A 20,133-nucleotide genomic window follows, 5' to 3' on the forward strand; every position below is an offset into this window, starting at 1 on the left:
GTGCATTGTTGCTTCCAAGAAATACCTGGTCATTCAGCACCAAGACTTACTTAGTTATAAATATTCAGTTTCTTTATTACATCTACTGGAGCCCCTGCAAACTGAGGTTTGCAGAAGACACGGGCTGCCAGAGCCAACAGAGCTTCTGGTTTTCTGGACAAAACTGCTTCTCACCTTCTGCTGCAGTTCATCAGTTTTTTCCTTCAACGCCTCTTGTGCCTTTGAGAGCTGATTTTCTTTCTCTGAAATACTGCCTTTCAGCTCTGTAATCATCTCCTGATTTTGTCCAAGAGATTCACGAGTACATCTCAATTCCTCCTGCATCTCCGAGTTCTTTGGACACAATTAAAAGTACATTAACACCTGAACAACACTGCCAAATCTAAGACAGAAATCTACTGAAGCTGTTCTCCTACAGGAAGGGGACTACTTTTATTACCTTGCTAATTGTCTCCTGTAGAGTTTCCCTCAGCTGCTCCTTCTCATTCTGGAGATTTTGCAGTTGCATTTTAAATTCATCATCATCTCTTTCTGTCTGGGTGCTGACTTCCTGGGAGTCGTGTGGTTTTGGAATAACATTTGTTCTCTCCATTTCTTCAGATTCTCCTTGATATTCACTGGCCTTTGCTTCCTCCATTTCATGCAATTTCCTTTGTGCCTGGCTCAGCTCTTCTCTCAGAAGAATTAACTCTTGCTCCATAGCTTGTCCTTGAATTAGTGATATCTATTTTTTAAGAGAGTAGAGTATACACATTCAGGAAGTAGCTTTAGGGAAAACTTATCTGACACCTTTGACAAATTGATTATGTACAACAATCAGAGGCACTGCTATAGAAACACACACAGGAGTGCAATCATCACAACCAATTACAGGAAGTATTGGTTGCAATGTCCCTTCCACTGTCAGGAAAAAAAGTCAGTTCCACTTATGCTTTAAAAGAGTCAAACCACCCTTTTCAGCTGAGTTTTTAGCTTCATCTACTTACTTAAAGAACATTCTTGTCCAGATCACTACATCCTGTATCTAGTTAATATTCTATTTATAATCATTCTCCTACTATTTACATATATATCTCTATATTTATTACAACAATATTTATTACTATTATAATGTTATAATATATAAGTAAACCATAATAAACCTGGAGTTTAATGAGGTGCAGCCAAGTACCACGACTCTTTCTGCAGCGTGTTCTGCAATTATTTCATTCAAGCGAAAGTTTAAATAGGCAAGCTTCCCATTACAGCTTTAACATAATTACCGAAGTTCCTTCCCCAAACTCCTCTTTTTTCAAAAGTAAGCTGTCCAGCTTCTCCTGCAATGAATGGTTCTCTTGTGTAAGGAAAATGATTTGTTCCTTTTGCACCTGAAGCTGATCACTTTCTCTACAGCTATTACTTTCCAATTTCTCCGCAGCAAGCTGATCTCTCTCCGATGTGATGATTTTAATTTCTTCTGTCATTTCTGTGATCTGTTAAAAAACACACAAAGACAGCTTTTTCATCAATTCAATATAAAATTAAATGCCCAAGTTTTGTTTGATTCACTCTCCTACAGTATTTATAACAGCCTTCTGCACTATGATGGGATCTGAGCTGCCATTGACAATCATGTGCTACACTTCTCATTGAGACTACCATAAATCATGAAATTATTCATATTTTGAATATAAATCAGCCTCATTTCTACACTTAAGTAATGCTCATCTCCTCTTCCATTTCCCATCCACTGCCACCACTCAAATCCATAACCATGGGGCACACAGGTTAAGCAAAGTTTTATTAAACTGTACATTACACTTTGAAGCTCTACAGAAATAGCAGCAGCTGGTAAAGACTTGGATTAGCCAGTACTGCTTTCTTGCCCACTTGCTACCAAGGGCCTAGAAAGTTTTTTAAGGACACGCAGAAGAGACCAAAACAGATTAACTGGGCTTGTTTTAATTACTGCATGAAGTTTTACCTTTATTTGGAGTTCTTTAATGGTTTTCCCTAATGCCTCTTCAACACTCAGAATCCGAGATTCTTTTTCAGAAATAGTTTTTTCCAACTTCTTAACAGTTTTCTGGGATTCCTGCAGAGAACTTTGTGTATTTCTCAGATCTTCATGTGCCAAGATGTTCTTTAGAATACAAGAGAGAAAATCCACAAAGAAAATACATATATTTTGTAAGATTGGTAAGCATTCCTTGATTAAAAACACCACACTCCTATGTTCTCCTAAACATTTTAATATAGTTTATAAGTCTTTCTCCTAACATGTATGGTCTGTTTCAAAAAATGCAAAATTCCTACCATTGAAACAGTGTCCTTTATATCCTCTCTGAGTTGCTCTGCCTCAGCTTGGAGAGACTCCCCTTTTTGCTTCAGGTCATCTCTTTCCTGGATTAGAATTTTTATTTCTTCCCGACATTCTGTAAGCTGCTGCAAAACTGCCTGGATCTCCAGATCTTCGGCCTCCCGTCTAACTTCATTAATCCTTTCTTTCTCTTTTAATTGCTCCATTTCATTTAACTTCTGCTGAGTCTGAATAAGATTTTCTCTTAGCTCAAGAAGTTGGTTTTGCTCTGCTGTTGTTTCTTCCAGTTCTTTCATTTTGCTAGAGAGCTTAAGGTTGCAAAGGAAAAGGACAGACACTTTCATTGTAATGCAGAACTCCATTATATGGACATGTTCTCACAGATTCTTTTATGGCCTTAGAAATGACAAAAGATGCTAGCTAGCAAGTTCGTAATTTCTCTTTAAGTCAGTGCTTATACTCTTGCCCACAGTAAATAAGCTTTTGTTTATGGAACCTTCCTGTAATGGTTCCTTAGCAGAGACGTCTTTCTAAAACATACATGTGAAACTGCAGCATAGTTCAGGAATTATCAAAGCCATAGCTGGAATATGGCAGCTGGAGCACTGCCCAAAGCTTTGTCAAAAATATCTATGTTTAACTTCCTTTTCTTTTTAAAATTCTTTACATTTATTTTTTCATTCTAGTGGGCAATTTCTGTGGCAATTTTCTCTTGTTTGGACGAAATTTTCTAAAAGGTCTCCAGTTCCTAATCAGGAAACTTTGTTTCTATGATTTTATATAGAGTAAGAGAGAGCAGCCTTGATGGGAAAAAAAAAGATATTTCTTAAGAAGGGGAAAAAAAAATTAAACGGACAATTACAGAAGGATTTGGAGCAAGATGTATTTCTTTGCCTACAAAAAGAGACCATTGAGCTGACCAATCCTTCGATATACTCCTGGCACACAAAAAGTAATACCAACTCATGCCAGAGCAAGTCAGTGGTATTGCCATTTACGCCTTTAGGAGTATTTCTCCCAAAACTTTCTTTTTTAAAACTATGAATTAATTCCTCAAGTCTCATATGTAAAAAGGAGTAAGCTGACACTGACCTCTAATTTGACTTCATCCAAAATTGCTTTAGACTCTTGTGCTTCTTTAGATAGGCATTCTATTTGGAGCTTCATTTGTTCATTGGTTTCTGATGCAGCTATGTATTTTTTTTCTATTTCTTCATGGAGCTTTTTAAGTGCTACATATTCCTCATCAGACTTCACATATTTCAGTTGTGCATCTGTGAGATTATCTTTTGATTTTTCAATTTCTTCAGACATATGTTTAAGTCTCATTTCATTATCAGATACTTCAGAAAGCAGCTTTTCATTTTCCAATTTTAATAAGCGCAACTCCTCACATTTTTCAAGAATCTGCAGACAGAAAAACAATATTAATATATAGTGGTTTCTAAATCAGTATTTGTCAAAGCTACATAATAAAAACCAGGTACATGTGAAGATATAGGAAATAAAGTGCAGACAAACATACACCACAATACATTGGGTTTTGCTATGTTGGGAGGGAATCATCTAGAAAAGACTCTTTAAAAGAGAAGGAAGACAGTCAAGCCCCTTCCCTGAAATCCTTCTTCTAAGACTTTAGATGTTCTTCAATAGTTCCTATCTTTGAGCTAAGACTGGACTCCTAAACTGAATATTCACATGTACCAATACTTTATGATACTGATGCCTTGGACTGGCTACCTAGAACAGAGGATAGACAGAGTTGGAGAATAAAGTAGGTATTTAGGCCTTCAAAGGGCACCTTGGGCAGTGCAAAAGCCTGGCAGAGGCTACACCCAAGATGCACAACAGTCACAGGTTTTCTCAGATGGATATAAATTTGCTTTATTTGCACATCAGAGGTTAGTTGTCCAATTATAGCTTCAAGTAATGAAGTCACATTCCCCTGGTTTGCTTCTCTCCTGCCCACCGTTCACTTTTGTTTATGCTTTCCAGGGCCGGAGGCAAATGGTGCGACCTTGGTTCCCAGGCCCAGAAGGATTATTTAGTCTGGCCCAAATATGAAGAAAGCTAACTAGCATTTTATATAAAGTTCAGAGTTACACACTAATGCAGTCCAGAATCTGAAAAATATAAAAGCTAAAAATTTAAGGCATCAATACAGAGATGAAGTCATTAACATCTAATTACATTTTGTTGATTAGTGGAAGTAGACCCTTGGAGAGTTTGGAACTCTTTGCAAAGCATTAATAAGTTTGTAGATTACTTGCCCTGAATAATTTTCACTGCACATACTTAGTAGCAAGTGGTTCTTACAACAAAGAAACCTAGAAAGTGTTTGCAAACAAACCCTTTAAAATATTCACAACATACTAAGTCTACTAACCCCTTACCTTCCAGGAAATAAAAAAGTTTCCTAACAAGTTTTCCAGAATTTGCAAGGTAAATCTCTCATTTCTCAAGCAGAATTTTTGCTAAGATATCTTGACATTTTCTTTTGGTCAGTTAGACAAAAAAATCAGTTATAGAACAGTGTCCAGGATCAAACACCATTATATCTACACATTCAGCTGTCAGTGGTGACCATAGCAAATAGACATGCAAATGTTGGGCCAGAAAATCATGATTCATTATAGTAGTCAGCGACTAAACACATTGAACTAAACATAAATTTATTCCTAGGTACAAATATTAAGTATCTGAGAAGCAACAATTCAACAAACTTAACTGTAAAATCTCAGGTTGACCACATGACAACTTTTGGCATTAAAACTTCATATCCAATAGGCCTCCATCAATACACTACCAGTGAAGTACAATACAAAACCAAGAAAAAAGGTTACTTTTTTTTTACCTCTTTCTTTTGTATCTCAACAGTAGTTGGTAGAGATTGAAATTCTGATAGCTCGTTTACTTGTTTTTGTAGAAGCTCCTTCTCTTTCAAAGCATTTTCTAGTTCTCCTTTTAAGTCAGCTGCCTTTTTTTCCAGCTCCACATGAGAAAGCAAATCTAGAAAATTAAGTTCAGACTAATAAGCGAGTGCAAGAGAAAAAAAAAAACATGTTTTAAATAAAGCAGATTTATAATGCATTCGAGATGTCATATCTTTATAATTCCAGAAAAGTACAATTTATTGCTGTCAGCAAATAAAAAACTAAGCTCCTGGTCTGAATTCTGTCAGCATTTGTTAGGTTGATATCCAGTTAGGTTGATATCCAGTATATTTTAGAGTCTCTCCAACAATCTTCATTAACTTGACTGTGAAAAATGCAAAATATTCTGTAAGCTGCAATTTTCCAGAATGTTCAAGAAAGTGCTCAAATAGTTACTCCATGCCAGCAATACTAGATACTCTGTTATATTGCTTTATACTGACAGAGTCTCCATCTATTGAGGAAGACAAGAGCCAAAGCTTTGCCTATCCCCTCACTATTACAGGGAAAAGGGAGGAGAAGAGCAGGGGAAAGGCACGACCTGGAACAGTACCTTTTGGAACTTTACCCTCCATCAGTGAAGTTAGTCTTGAGTTTTCTTGAAATAAAAATTGCAGCTCTCTCTGCAAGTCAGCTTGCATTTTTCGGTAACTGGCTTTTCCCGCTTCTATTTGGCTTTGATATAATTGAACATCCTTTTGCATTTGGTTGTGGTTATTTAAGAGTTCGTTCTTCAGGAAAACAATAAAACATGCAAGTCACACACAGAATAAAAGTCTATGTACTTCACATTTAAATAATGCATCTGGTACATCTTCTGCTGTCACTCTGACCAGCTTGACCTTGACACATATGGCAGAATAAGGCACAACTTAACTACATTCCTGTCAGTTTTCTAACAAAACATGCCGTAGAGGTCAGGGCTATAACTGCTACTACTATTTTGTCTTTACTCTTTCAAAGCTCAAAGTAAGCTCCATCCCATTTCTGAGTCCTCATCTCTTATCCTCCTTTGCTCTCTGGTAAAATTAGGTCTGAAGTATTATGTCCTTAGAATGCCCTAAAGACTGCTTCTTTGGTGTCTCTTGCTCCTGGTAAACCTAAAACTAACAACCCACTCCTATGGAAAAAGCCTTTACTTTCTTTTTCTCTCTTTCCTGAAGACCCATTTTCCACAAATTGCATAATAAAAGTTACTTGCCATCTTCTCCTTCAACTCCAAATTTTCACTTCTGAGAAAAGCAGATTCCTTTTTGGCATCCAAGGCTATGGCTTCGCTATCTAAGAAGGATTTATTCAGCTGCTGAATTTCTTCAACCAGTTTATCAGAATCTCCCTGAAAAAGACAACACTCAAAGAAGTAAAAAACTATAGAGCCATAACAAAGCAAATGAGTTCATTTTAATGTGGTAAAAATGTAAATGCAGGCTTAGAAAACTTTAAGAGGAAGAGTGGCAGGTTGTTTGAAAGATGGGATAAACAGCAGCATTTCTCATAGGTTGACTTCCCCAGAGTAATGCTGTATGATATGTAGTAATTAACACTTTAATCTTTGTAAAACAAAATTTCCCAGGATCGCAAGGGAAACAGATGCTCATCATACCAACGCTATACCTAAATTTAATCCAACTCAGAAAACACAAAGTAATCTCTAAACTCAGTAGAAAACTCAAGTTTACCACTGAAAAAGATGTCTCCTTTTTTTCCACTCCTGCTTTTTGTAATTCTTCCACACGATTCTGTAATATTTTTATTTTGTTCTCTTTCTCTTTTAGCTGTTCCAATTTGGCGTTTATTTCTGCCTAAAAGTTGGAGGAAAAAAAGGGGGAAAGAAGATTCTAGTAGTCAGTTTGGATTTTCAGGTTAGTATTTTTATCAAAACTTACACAGAAAGCATTCATGGTTTTTAGACACATCCTCCTCTTAGCTGGTAAGATTAACCCAAGCGCAATGATGTCTAGCTTGTCCTCAGCAGATACGGTATTTCATACAAGTCTTACTACTGTAAATGCATGGAGATGCTCACCTCAAGTTCCTCATTGTACACTTCAGCATTTGAAACTAGATTCTTTAACTTGGTAATTTCATGCATTAGTTGAATCTGTGGAGCAAATTAAAGCAAAATTGCAGAGGATGTTAGAAAGCACCCACACCAGTAGTTTTAGTTGCCAACACCATGAAAACAAGCCAGGTCTATCTTGTGTTTTCTTTTTTATTTGTATATACTTACACATCTACTTAAACAGCTGCAAAGCAAGATGCTGCATACTCTTTCAAAATGGATACATGAGATGCAGAGCTCTGTTTTAGCTTCCCCGTAATTAGAAAGAAATCAAGTGCAATTTAATCTGCAATAGTTTTACAAGCAAGAGCAACGTGATCAAAGCAATTAATGCAGGAATCGTACAGATATGACACTTCAAATTCCAGTCATCTTAAGTAGCTTTTATGACACAGGGCAGGTATTTCTGATTTTATCTATTCAATAACAGGAATAAGAAGGTGCCAAAATGGAAGTAAAATAAGCCTTGAACACATTTAGTGGCATTCTCTGAAAGAAGTCACAAGTAGAAGAACAAATAGAAATTGAAAAAGCTCCTTTCTTTTTGTCTTTGTTATAAAAGTTTTACAATAAGCACTCATTCATAAGTACTTATGTATAGTCACAAGCAAAGGTAAGAAAATGCAATCTGCAAATTTAAGATCAGTGAAAAGCTTTAAAACAGGCACCCTCCTGTGAGTATTCCTAAGCAGTTTACCTATAAAAACTGATATATTTCATCTAATGCATTTGGTGAAATATGTGGCCTTTCAGTATTGCTATAATTAATCTACTACATGGCTATCAATAAATGCTTCCATTTTATGAACTGTCTTCAGATATCTGAAAACAAATCATTCAAAAAGCAATTCTTGCAATAGAAAGTACTTTAGACATTATATTTGTTATTAGACACCAAAAACTCTGCAGGAAAACTGTAACTTAGGATTTGTTAAAAATTAGCTAGGAAAGATAGCACATTTAGCCTAGCATACAAAGGGTCTTCTAAAAAGAATCTTAAATACAAGGTAAATGGTAATATTTTATGGATCCATTTACTTCAAGATCCATAGATCATTGCAAGGGAACACAATGCAAATAAGCACTGACATTGTTAAATTGTTACCTGAAATAAAAATGCAAAAGGATGTAACAAACTTCAAATTGGTGTCATGATCAGAAGATAGTACACAGTGATGTCCAGCAAAGGTATCAGGAAAGAAATGGAATAATACATCCACATCTCAATACCTCAAGTTGCTGTTTTTGTTGGGTTTTTTTGCCATAACTTATTTCACAGTCTAGCCTTTAGGCAGGTAGAACCTAATACAAGTAGTAAGTATTTTATACTACAGAATCAGAGCATAAACATTTGGACAAACAAGGAACATCTCCAGTAACCACACAAAGAGGTAAAGAGAACTGAAAGTCAGCATTTCCTATATTCTAAGTTATCCAATAGGTACCTTCACATTTTTGTGACTTCCTGGCACAAAATATAATGTTTTGCTTTTACCATTACTATTCCAAGTATTATTTTAAAATAATTTCATGACTAAGCTAAATAGTATGTTAAAAGGTAATGCTCATGTAGCCCGTGGATTACCAAAATGAGCTATCTTGGAAGTAAGACAAGATCTTTCATACAAGAAATACAGGACATATGGTTTAGCTACCTTGCTTTAACTTCAAAACAGGTCTAAATGTATTTAAACAGCAAAACAACTGCCTCACAGAAATTTAGACTGAAATTCAGATCACATATTTATAAAAATAGCATACAGATACTTATATACACATAAATACCTGTTTAACCAGGCTTCAGTATGTAACTGTCCAAAAATTTGTCTAAATTCTACACTCCAAGTAAATCCAGTTTAAATCCTGGGTTCATTCATTCTGCTGTTGACTTTAGCTTATAACACCATCTGCTTGTGAATCAACATTCAAGGTACGCTGAAAGCATTTGAGCATCGAGAATTTGCATCTCTCTATTTCAATGCACCTTACCTCATGATCTTTTTGTGTTTGCTTTTCCAGTGCTTCAAACTCATCTATTTCTGTTTTTTCCTTCAGTCTCTCTTTCATTTCATTTATTTCTGATTTCAACTGCTCATTTTCCAGCACTAGGTTATTGAAGTTTGCTTGCAGGATGTTGACCTCATTTACAGCGATGTCCTAAAGAAGCAGCACAAGAAACTTCAGAAGCTGTTTCTGTAATGTCAGCCTTATTTCTAGAAAATTCAGAACAGACCTACCTTTTCTAGTGCTAATGCTTCACAGAGTTGCACAGATTCCTCAAAGTCTTTCTGGGTCTAGAAAAAGAAACATTCTCAGTTAGCAGAGCTACAAGATCAAGCAAGTTGAACGTTATATTCCCTGATGCTTGTCTTTCCAATGCTAGCCCTGTTTAAAGACCAAAGTTTAGGTCTGGATCATTTGCCACAAACCCATAGAAGCACAGAACCATACTACAACTTCACAGAGATGTCCAAGAGACTTTCTAGCTGGTTTCAATAACTCTGCAGACACATAATACTGGTGTTCTACAGAAGAGTAAGGCCAATCTTATTGAGAAGCATGTTATGCATATGCACAGTATCAGAAAGTCAAAATGGATTATTATGTTACCCAATTCATGTTTGGACCAGCAATCCATTCTGCTTCTGAAACTTGATCAGGAACCATCAGGATAGTGCTGTCATACTCAGAATTCTCTAAGGTAGCTGAAAAGAAAGGTATATTAACAAAAGTACCACTCAATTTAAAACTGAGTATCAGGAAGTTTCTCCTAAAATAATTTTACCACATTGGAAACAATCATTCAATGGCAAAAAACACAGCACACTGACTAAGACTTATGACTCTCGTGATTTTCTGTTATAAAAGGGAACACCACTGAAGTCCAGTCCCTATACTTATGCTGATAACCTTATCACAAGTTAATGAAGACTAAACCAAATCCAGAATATATACTTAACTACAGACTAGGAAAAGTTTGATTGTCAAGGAAAGAACCACTCAACAGTAACCTACAGTATTTAAGGAGAAAAAAGTACCCCACCCCCATACAGAAAAAAAAGCCCAGAACAATTAACTTGCAAGCAAATATGTTTGACAGGAGAGGTAATAAGGATGTAAGATGTAAATCAGCAACAATACTGCTAAATTGTACTCAACTTCTGATCAATTTTCTTAGAAAATTTCTTTTACAATTTTCAGTTCACTCCTCTTATGAATCCTTAAATTTCTCTGTCTGAATCTGATCTTTGAGTAATGACTTCCTATTCTTGTTGAGGATTTGGGGATTTTACACACACATCTCACCATTTTTGAGGAGAGAACATGGGTTGAAATGGGTAGTCTGTGTTAAAGAACACTTTCCCAGAAAACTATGGGGTGTGGGTAGGCTGCATGGCAAGTGTTTGTAGACCCTGCCATTTACCTCAAAGCTCTCCCCTTCAGTTTTAAGAAATTAAAAGCTCAGCATCCGGGGAAGTTGGGATGGTAGAAGCACTTTTCATTGAAAAGCGTTTACAGGAACATTTGGAGTCTTGTTAATTTGTTTTTTAATTTGTGCTATCAAAGGATCAAAATGTAATTTGCAAAATATAATGCAATGCTTGCAAAGTTTTTACCAAGAATTTCACAGAAAATGAAATAGACATAGAACAGTCATTGGATAGACCATGGAACAGCGTTGGAAAGGACATCAAAGACCATCTGGTTACTTACAATCCTCCACATCTCCTACTGATGGCAGAGACAACTTCATTTTTTTTGTTTCAGTCGGCATTGCATTTTCAAAGTCTTCAAAAAAGTTCACATTTGCCTGGTTTATTTTACCAGGAGCCCAAGTAACTCTTCTTCTTCTCTTGGCCTTTAAAAAAGGATTTACAGAAAAAGTGATAAAACCAAACCACTAGGTAAAGAGTAAATGTTGGCTCAGGCTAGTTCTGTATCAGTACCTGTATCAGCAGTTAACTAGACAGTATTTTGCAGTTTTCTCAAAATTACTTGGAAAGCAAAAAAGTCCCTGCAGTCTGTTCACCACAAGGAAATATTCACAGCCAGAAGTTAATTAAAAAGTTAGCCCTTTAAAAATATGAAAAAAATAAGGTGAAAATTTCCCTATGTATTTAATGTTACCTTTTGCAAAGTATTTCAAAGTTATCAGGCAAGATCTGGAACAGGTGCTTACTTTAACATTCTGTTTTGAGGCAAAAGAAGCAGAAGTCACCAGCATCTCAGTTAAGTTTCGTATTCTGTCCTCCTGTACTTTTTGAAGGGAATTTTTTTCTTCCAACAGCTGGGCCAATTGGTCCTTTTCCATTGCATGAATCTGAGTTTTTGAAGACACCTTCCATAAAGAGAATATTAATCAAACTGATGTTTTAAGAATAGAAACCACTCCTAGAGAAAATACACAATTGCTGATACTTAAAAACAGCTACACACATATACTCTTAAGTCTGGAAGAGAAATCTTTAATCCTTACTAATGAAACTGAAGGAATTTAGTCTACAATTTGACTGCAGACTTAGTATTTGAAAGTGGTCCAAACGCCCAGAAACAATACAGCCTCAGGTTCTTTCAACTATAACTCACTACCTGCTATCAAAGAAGACAGAAAACATACTCCCAAGTTCATGCTGCAAATTCATTATCATTAAAAATAAGAAATAATTTTTCTAAAAATTTTCTCTAAGGATATTTATAATTTGCAATAAAACATGTGCATTCTTTGATTTAATGCACTAGAACAGTATGTTCAGCATTGTTATTTTCCTGTGCTTTATGTTTAATCATCTGTGATCTAACAAGACCTCCAAGATTGTTCCACAGCTCCAGAGATTTTTAAGAAGGAAAAACATCAGAGACTACAATGTTTGCTGAGAAGTTACTATTGTTCATTTTCTGAATGCACTTCCACCTATACATGACCTAAGTTTTGCCAGTGATACTCATGCAGTTGCAACTTCCTGAAACTCAAACTGAAGTTAGACATCAAGGGAGGAAATAATATGAAGTTGGAATCTTTAACAGACATTTAATCACTTCTTAGATTAATTAATTATATTAATTGTTTCTTTTGATCAATAAAGTGTGCTGTAAGGCATCAAAAATTTCTATTTCTTAATTATGTTAACCCACTGATTATGTGTAGCCAGCCAATTAACAATTCTGTCAGTTGATCTCATTCAGCCTTAGCTTGCACACAGAAATGTTGACTATCATTAGGTGTTCTAGACTATTCATTCAATTTCTATTCTCTCAATAAAAATGGCAGCTATCACTTTAAAGAGTTCACCTATCCCTCCAAATTTAACTGCTTTTGGTTTAAAATGGATGGTCTCCAAACAGCTATCAGTACTAAGGATTGATTTATTTGAATTTATTACATACTTCCTCCAGCTGCTTTTTCAAATCCAGAATTTCTTTGCGGTATCTCTTCAGGAGGGCATCATCATCAAGTACTTCATTGACTTTTGGTGTATTCTTCATTCCTTTGGCTGTATTGGCAAACTGGAAGAACAGGCTTTCATAGGCAATAGTTGAAGAACAAAAATCTAAAAAGACTTATTTTATCCCATATTTCCCAACAGAATTAAAGGGAGAGTTTATTAGAAAAAGAACAGCATATAATAGGACACAAATATGTGAATTAGCTTATTTTTAATGTATTCTAAGCTTTGAAAAAGTTAAGTTTTCCTTGCTTGATATTAATACCTAAAACATGAAGCATAACATTTAAGTAAGAGCATCCCAAGTTGTTTTTTATTTAATAAAAAGCTCGAAAGATCATCAAAAAGGGAGACAATCCTACCTAAAGAAAATATACTGCTCATTAACAGTTCAATTCCTGTAGTGCCTAACATCTTGTGCTAGCAAAGACTTCTCTAACTATGCTTGGAAAAGGCAAATGAGACAAGAGTGGTTGTCTCCTGCCTGCCAAGTGAGAGAAGGAGCTTTGCTCCAACTTCCAAAAAACTCCAAGTAGACAACCTAGCACAAGGACTGGGAAAAGATGCTGTGTACAAAAAAATATTTCAAGTTCTGAGTTTACGGAAGTCCTTCAGAAGATCCAAGTCATTAAAGATCCAGCAGATGATGTTTTCCACCCCTCAAACCTGTCTAAAATGACTAGTGCTGGAGAAGAGGTGAGAAGCTTTACCTGAAGAGTGCTGAGTGTCTCATCAAAAGAAACAGGAGTAATTGTACAAATAATAACTGTTTTAGCATTTCCTCCAAGGGAGTTCTGCAGAATTCGAGTCAGCTTGCTATCTCTGTAATTTATGAAGCTAATAAAAAAGAGGCAACAACAAAAAAATCAGACTTCTGCATAAACATGGTAAATATATTTTCTAGAGGTAATAGGTTATTTGAAACTGTTACCTACATAAGTTCATAAATAAAGGATTTTAATTTCTTAGTTTAGCAGTGCTTTATCTTAGAAGAGGTATAAAAACAGTTGCTTACCCAGAAGGGTCATCACAAAGTTTTTTGATAACTTGGCCCAGAATGAACAAGCTCCGATTTATATTGCAGCCTTCTTTCAGTCGAACACCTAGGTACCACACATTTTATCATTATTTTAAATTTAAAACAATATTAAAGTACATTTTCAACCTGTCAAGGTTTTGGGCTACGTTGTGCTCAGAGGGATTGATTGTACAAGAGTTAAACCTTAAGTGCCACAACGCCCTATTTACCCATCAGCAGGCCGTACCCAATCCTTTATGATAGCCAAACTGCACTGAAATAAAACAGTAATCAAAAGTAAACATTTAGAACCTTTACACAGTAAGCACCTGAGGCCATAAGAATTACAATTTTGCTTCCTGTTTAAATTTTGCAAATGCCCACATTTACACATATAACAAACCAGTCTTAGATACAAGTTTTAAGTTAGTAACTCTTTGTAAGAGAGACTTACTTGTGTCCCTCTCAGATCACTTTATTGTGATCAAGGGACTTTTGTGCAGCTTCATGCTGTCACTATTTACAGACAAGCTTCCTCTGAACTAAAGAGTGAGCCATCTTTTCACTCTTCACCTTTACACACAAGTCCCTAAAAAGCTTCTTGTGATTTTGTTATTACAAGTGCATCTTCACTGAGTCACCTCCATTCTATTAGTTCAGTGGAGGACTGTTGCTGGGTCTGCAGTTCTAGAAAAGGCATATTACTACTTAACTGTTTGCACTTCACAGCATTTACAGTCTTTTCCTGAGTAGATCCTGTCCTACCAAGGGGAAAAGGCCTTATTTATAAACAATAAATAACACAATAGCACATGGACCAAGTTATTTCTATCATAGTTTCTCATAAGGGTTAATTAACAGAAGTTGTTGTCAGTGGAGCCTCATTTAACACTCACCTTCAGATCCTGTTTGACTAGCTCTTTCACTGCCTGCCAGATCTACCAGGTTCTGCAAATTCATCAAATATTTCACAGGTTAGTTCTGAGGCAATTTACTTTAAGTCGTCATAATTCTAAATCTCTGCTAAGAATTCCATAAACTAAATTTAAACATCAAGGGGAAAAAAAAAAAGGCAAAGGGTCTGTCATTACTGGAATTAATGCACAGCTACTACACACACCCAATATTTTCAAATATCGGTACACAAAGGTGTAGGATAAGTTTGTATGAATTCTATTATTCCACCCCAAATAGTGTTTCAAACTTGCAGTACAACAACCTCTACCCTCAGTCACAAGAAGATAAACACAGTTTCTCAATACAGAAGTGTTAACTACTAATTTCAGCTGTAGGAATCTTTCATGGGAAAGAGTCTAGGTGAGATTATCTGGTATCCTGTCCAAAGCTGGCTGTATATCTCTCCTTGCCTGTCATTGTGGAGATAAGGAAAAGAAATGAACTACCAGAGGAAAAACCTCTGCGTTTTTGAACCTGGTTCAAAGCCAACTAGAACATTATGGCATCCCATAATGATTTGCCTGAGCAAGTAGCCCTTAGTTTAGTTCTTCAGAGGACTAAAATCCTGTATTAACTCCACTGAACAGCAACAGACCAAGAGGGCCAAAATCCCTCTCCCCTCACCCCTGTTACTCGTGGTTACACTAAAGTCAGTTGGAACTGAGATGGGGCAGAGGGGGTGGTGTAGGAAGAGTGGATACCAGAAGTTATGGTAAGCACAAAAAGTATGTGTTAGCTTCTTGAGATATTGCATGAGCAGCACCTACATTCAGAGCTTTTTCATGTGAAACCAGAACAGAAGGCTCTTTCCATAATGCATGTGAATAACTTAATGCTATTTCCAATTCTGAGTAAGAGTGCTCATCAGATTTTAACACTGTTTCACAAAACAAAAGCAAAATAGTTTCACATTGGTTCCATTCCTGCAGTTGTTTCAGATAATTTTCTGAGATTCAAGGAAAGGCGATAGAAAAGGTTTCTGAAACCTTAATATTTCCCTAGAGATGTCCAATGGTATTCCCCCCAGTTTACAGTATTTCATACACCAGTAATCCACCAAAAAGATGCTAAGTGGGGTTACTTCTGGAAAAAAACCCAATCTTTTGGCCATTGCGGATGTAGGCCATATGTTATTTTAACAACAGCTAAATTTGAGGATAAGAGAAGTCTTAAGGTTACCCATTCTACAAGGTATTTCACAGGACTTGGCAATTGTCAGAAACAATTGTAAGGAAGATACATTTAACAAAATTCAAGAGCACTCTGACATAGTCCCTTATGCTCCTGGAAGATCATGACATTCCCCAGTCCAGCATGAATAATTCTCATGTAGAATTCCCTCTGGTGGGAACATCTTCTCTAGATAATGCCACAGGAGTCTCCCTCTATACTTAAGAAACATCTGTCAGAGTTAACAACAAAGAATTCTTGTAAGTCATTATGAAGTACCATTAGTGTCTCAAACAACCAGTAACAGTAAATTCTCTAGTTAAGCCATACCCCATATTAAATAGACATTTACCAAGTGGGAAACCATGACTGCTCCATCACAGTTTGCATTTGCAAGGTCACTTCGTTCTCTGCTTTCAATGATCTAGAAATGCAATGAAGTACAATGAAGTTTTTGTTACTTTGAAAACAATAAAACCACTCCCAGTAGTGAAACAGTTTTTACCATTCTGAAGATAGTGTGAGAACGGCTGCTGTGTTCATTCATTTTTGTTTCTCCATAATGGCGATTTCCTGTCAAAAACAGTATTAGAATACTTCTGTTTATCTGATAAACTGGGGATAAATAGACAAAAAGCACAATTTTAAAACTTCCTGAAAAACTTTGGTTTATGAATATAAACCAAAAGGGACGCTCCATGGTTCTAAATATACCTGATTAACCAACACTTTTTTAAGCTATCAGCTGACATTGTCTAAATACTTACTTTCTCCTTTTTTGATCCATTCCATAACTTGTTCTGGGGAAACCACCACTTCTTCAATCAGATCTTCTACGTATGTATTCCTCTATAGAATAAACAGAGTAATAAATTTTGCTGAACTCCAAAACACACTTCGATACATAAAGTTAACTTTACCAGCAATTATTATGGTATTTATTCAACAGCTGAATGTCCTTTTACTCCAAAAGCAAGGGATGGGTAAAGTTTAGACTTTGACCACAATTGTGGCCTAAGAATCAAACAACAAATTTAGAAAGTTTCCTAATGCTGAAGATACAATTATACAGATTGTCCCAGAAAAGTTTTCCACTGGATGCTTCTGAAGGGGTTTTCTTCCCCAACTTCTTTTACTCCAAGCAGATACAATACTTACACATAACAGCCACTTACATTAACATCCTCACGAATTCCCAGAGGCTTCTTTTTCCTACTATCGCAAAGCAAATCAGTAATTGTTTCATTGTAGATTTCCATGTAAGAAACCCTTAGCAGGAATTCTCTATCTGGAATCTAATGTTGAAAGGAAAAAAAAACCCCAAAAAACAAGTAAAAACCAGACTGATGGACATCTTTTAATGCAAGTATTCTTATACTGGAGATAAAGGTTTGAACATTGTTCCACAGACCTCTTTCCCTTCATTCTTTCTGTACATTAGCATCTACCAATATAGAGTAATTTTTCTTCTATCCCACCTCTTCCCAGCTGCATTAGTGGTATACCACTTCTAAAAGGTTACAAAATTAAGATAACTGCCCTACAGAAGCACGACAATAATTCTCCTACTGAAATGCCATTTCCATAACAAATTTCCTCCTGCTTAGGCTCCTTTCTTTCTGTATACCTTGTCTTCTCTCTTTGCTTGTTTAGATTTACTTTGCTGCTGCTCCTTCTTCCCCTGCCTCCCTGGTAGAGAATGTTGTGGTGAGGAAAGGCAGCACAATGGACTCAAGGAAAATTTTCTTGCTTTTAGTTTACTTCTATAAACCCTCTAAGGGTACTCTGCACCTCCTTAAAGGAGCAGAGGCCATTTCACTTCACCAGTAACTATTACCTGAAACCCTGAAGGCAGAAGCAAGCACTCTGTTTTGGAAATCAGCGTTTTAACGTACACTTTGTCCTTACTTTTATTAATATTGAGAATATTAATTCTTACAAAAGAATTGGCAATTCTTTCATAAGCCTGAAATAAGTAAATATAATGTCACATTCTTCCTGCTAAAAAGCAGTCTTTAACTGTTAATTTTTTAGACTTTTAAAATAGCAGAATAAACACAAAGCTTCACATTATCTTATCTACCACGTTAACAAGTACCTATTTTATTTGTAATCAGTTTAATAAATTTGGAATATGTTTTGTTCATATTCCACACTTCACGTTTTGCTCCTCAGTTTTTTTCTGATTTGATTTCAACTAATAGAGTCCCATTAGCTTTTTGTTTGAAACACTCATCCTTGCCAGGCTAGCAAAGTAACTGCAACATACAGTGCAATATAAATTAATTTCCTTCATAATCCTTCTTGATACTAAAATTAACTTTTATGTAACCATCACAAATATAACTAGTCCTTTCAGTCACTTAAATTTATTAGAATTGCTCACCTCACAAATAATTTTGAACACATGTTGAATTGCCTTAGGGATAATGCCCATGGAATCTTCATTCCCCATCATTGTGTAAGTCTTTCCTGAAGCAGTCTGTCCATAAGCAAAAATCGTGCCTAGAAAGACAGTTAAGCTTTACAGACTATCTCTGAAATACATTACAAAAAGGATTTAAACACAGTTTTAAAACTTACCATTATAGCCTTGCACAGCTGACTGTATAATTGGAACAGCTACACCATCATACAACTGCTGAGTGTTGTCACTTGAGTGAAAGACACGATCTTAAAACAAAAAAAAATACGAAGCATGTGAATCCACTCTATTGCGAACCAAAATAAGCTGTCTTTTAGTATTTCGGACTTCAAATCCAGAAAATTTGCATAACTGTTTGTAGGTTAATTAAAATATAATTATAACATCACTAACGCAAAGCTTTTAAAGTTTTATTTTAAAATAAATATTAAACACAAAATCAAGAAAGACACAATGCACAGATGATAGACAAGTTAAAAAAACCCCTAAGAATGATGAACAGTTAAACAGTCATCCCATTTAATCCTACAAAATTTTGGCCAATTTATCTACAAGGATGAAGCCTGACAGGACACGTTAATTGTTAAACTCCTAGCCTGGTGCATGCTTTTATTGAATCTGTATTTTGGGAAAAATTTTTGCAGTGGCTACATTCATATTAACAAGTAAAGTCGATCAGCATGAGAAGACTCAAAGGGAGCCAGTTAGTTATGAGGATCCAACATTCACACTAGTCACTTCTGGGACTGTGCTCTCCCATACCCTTCTCCCTAAATGCTCTGGACTAGCCCTTGTTTAGTCCATTTGTAACTGGATTTCAGAGCAAACAAACATGTTCCAAAGCCACTATGGCATGAACCGGAACAGAGAAAGCAACGTCCATTAGGAAGCTGATCCCAAAAGTGCATCCCAGTACTGCGTACACCAGAAATCCTGTGTCCCCCAATGACACTCCTTCGGAATTACGAAGCTGGGAGGCTTGGGGGGCATTTAAAGAAGCTCACGGCATTCACCACAGTCGACATGCTCATGAGTACAGTAGCAAAGTTCCGCGTAAGCATCTAAGTAAAGCAATTGCTTTCGCATTCTTACCGTAACTAAATATTTTGGTACCATTCACATCGGAAACAGTATTATTCTCACTTCTCCAGTGCAGGGACACTTTCTCTCCTGAGGCATTTTCTCTAAAAGAAGAGACATTCTGTTACCTTTATTGGACGAGGATTTTGCTCCCAAAACACGGCCCCTTACTTTGACCCCCTTTTCCCTGCGAGGGGTGCTAGCCCCTCGCTCCGGACCCCTCCGTCCGCCTCCCTGCCCCAGGTGCGGGAGCACGGCAGCACCCAGGGGTGCGGAGGGAGCCTCCCCCTGCCGCCCGTCCAGCGGCTCACCTGGCGATGAGCGGCCGAACACGCACGCACACCGTGACGGCGCCCTCGTCCGCCATACCCGCCCGGGACAGAAGGAGCGGAGCCGGGACAAGGGACGGAACCGGGACAAGGGACAGGCCCGGGAGCGCCGGGAGCAGGGAGCGCCCGCCCCAACCGCCGCCGCAGTTTGAACTGCGCCCGCAGCCGCTTCCTATTGGCCCGCGAGGGACGCACGCCGTGCGCGGAGCGCACCACTCGCACAAGCTGGAGAGGAGGTGTGGGCGGGCGGCCACGGTCAGGGACTGACAGCCCCTGAGCGATCCCGCGACATCTTCCCCGTCCCCGCCCAGGTGGCACCGCTCAGGGTGTGTCCTCACGTCCCCATACACGGGTGTTTTAAGCGCCCCCGGCGATGGTGGCTCCCCCACTTCCCTGGGCAGCCGTCCCGAGGCTGA

At 37.1% G+C, this 20,133-nt stretch overlaps 1 protein-coding gene across 1 annotated transcript in view; it reads right to left on the minus strand.

The window, feature by feature from the left end:
- The window catches only part of CENPE (centromere protein E), a 36,088-nt gene extending 16,333 nt beyond the window's left edge, over positions 1 to 19,755 (minus strand). Inside the window, exons 1-28 of the mRNA XM_058838837.1 lie at positions 19,700 to 19,755; positions 19,401 to 19,492; positions 18,467 to 18,556; positions 18,270 to 18,388; positions 17,059 to 17,178; positions 16,651 to 16,732; positions 16,389 to 16,456; positions 16,236 to 16,307; positions 14,653 to 14,704; positions 13,754 to 13,841; positions 13,449 to 13,575; positions 12,680 to 12,799; positions 11,475 to 11,633; positions 11,009 to 11,153; positions 9,905 to 9,999; positions 9,532 to 9,588; positions 9,284 to 9,451; positions 7,259 to 7,333; positions 6,912 to 7,034; positions 6,434 to 6,568; positions 5,786 to 5,963; positions 5,154 to 5,308; positions 3,392 to 3,706; positions 2,296 to 2,607; positions 1,964 to 2,122; positions 1,263 to 1,472; positions 440 to 724; positions 175 to 333 (exon numbers count right to left, since the gene is read on the minus strand). Coding sequence (XP_058694820.1) covers positions 175 to 333; positions 440 to 724; positions 1,263 to 1,472; positions 1,964 to 2,122; positions 2,296 to 2,607; positions 3,392 to 3,706; positions 5,154 to 5,308; positions 5,786 to 5,963; positions 6,434 to 6,568; positions 6,912 to 7,034; positions 7,259 to 7,333; positions 9,284 to 9,451; positions 9,532 to 9,588; positions 9,905 to 9,999; positions 11,009 to 11,153; positions 11,475 to 11,633; positions 12,680 to 12,799; positions 13,449 to 13,575; positions 13,754 to 13,841; positions 14,653 to 14,704; positions 16,236 to 16,307; positions 16,389 to 16,456; positions 16,651 to 16,732; positions 17,059 to 17,178; positions 18,270 to 18,388; positions 18,467 to 18,556; positions 19,401 to 19,492; positions 19,700 to 19,755 — 3,816 coding nt within the window. The remainder of the gene's footprint in view (positions 1 to 174; positions 334 to 439; positions 725 to 1,262; positions 1,473 to 1,963; positions 2,123 to 2,295; positions 2,608 to 3,391; positions 3,707 to 5,153; positions 5,309 to 5,785; positions 5,964 to 6,433; positions 6,569 to 6,911; positions 7,035 to 7,258; positions 7,334 to 9,283; positions 9,452 to 9,531; positions 9,589 to 9,904; positions 10,000 to 11,008; positions 11,154 to 11,474; positions 11,634 to 12,679; positions 12,800 to 13,448; positions 13,576 to 13,753; positions 13,842 to 14,652; positions 14,705 to 16,235; positions 16,308 to 16,388; positions 16,457 to 16,650; positions 16,733 to 17,058; positions 17,179 to 18,269; positions 18,389 to 18,466; positions 18,557 to 19,400; positions 19,493 to 19,699) is intronic.
- Positions 19,756 to 20,133: the final 378 nt, after the last annotated feature.

The sequence above is a fragment of the Poecile atricapillus genome, chromosome 4 (genome assembly GCF_030490865.1).
Source record: "Poecile atricapillus isolate bPoeAtr1 chromosome 4, bPoeAtr1.hap1, whole genome shotgun sequence".
NCBI lineage: Eukaryota > Metazoa > Chordata > Aves > Passeriformes > Paridae > Poecile > Poecile atricapillus.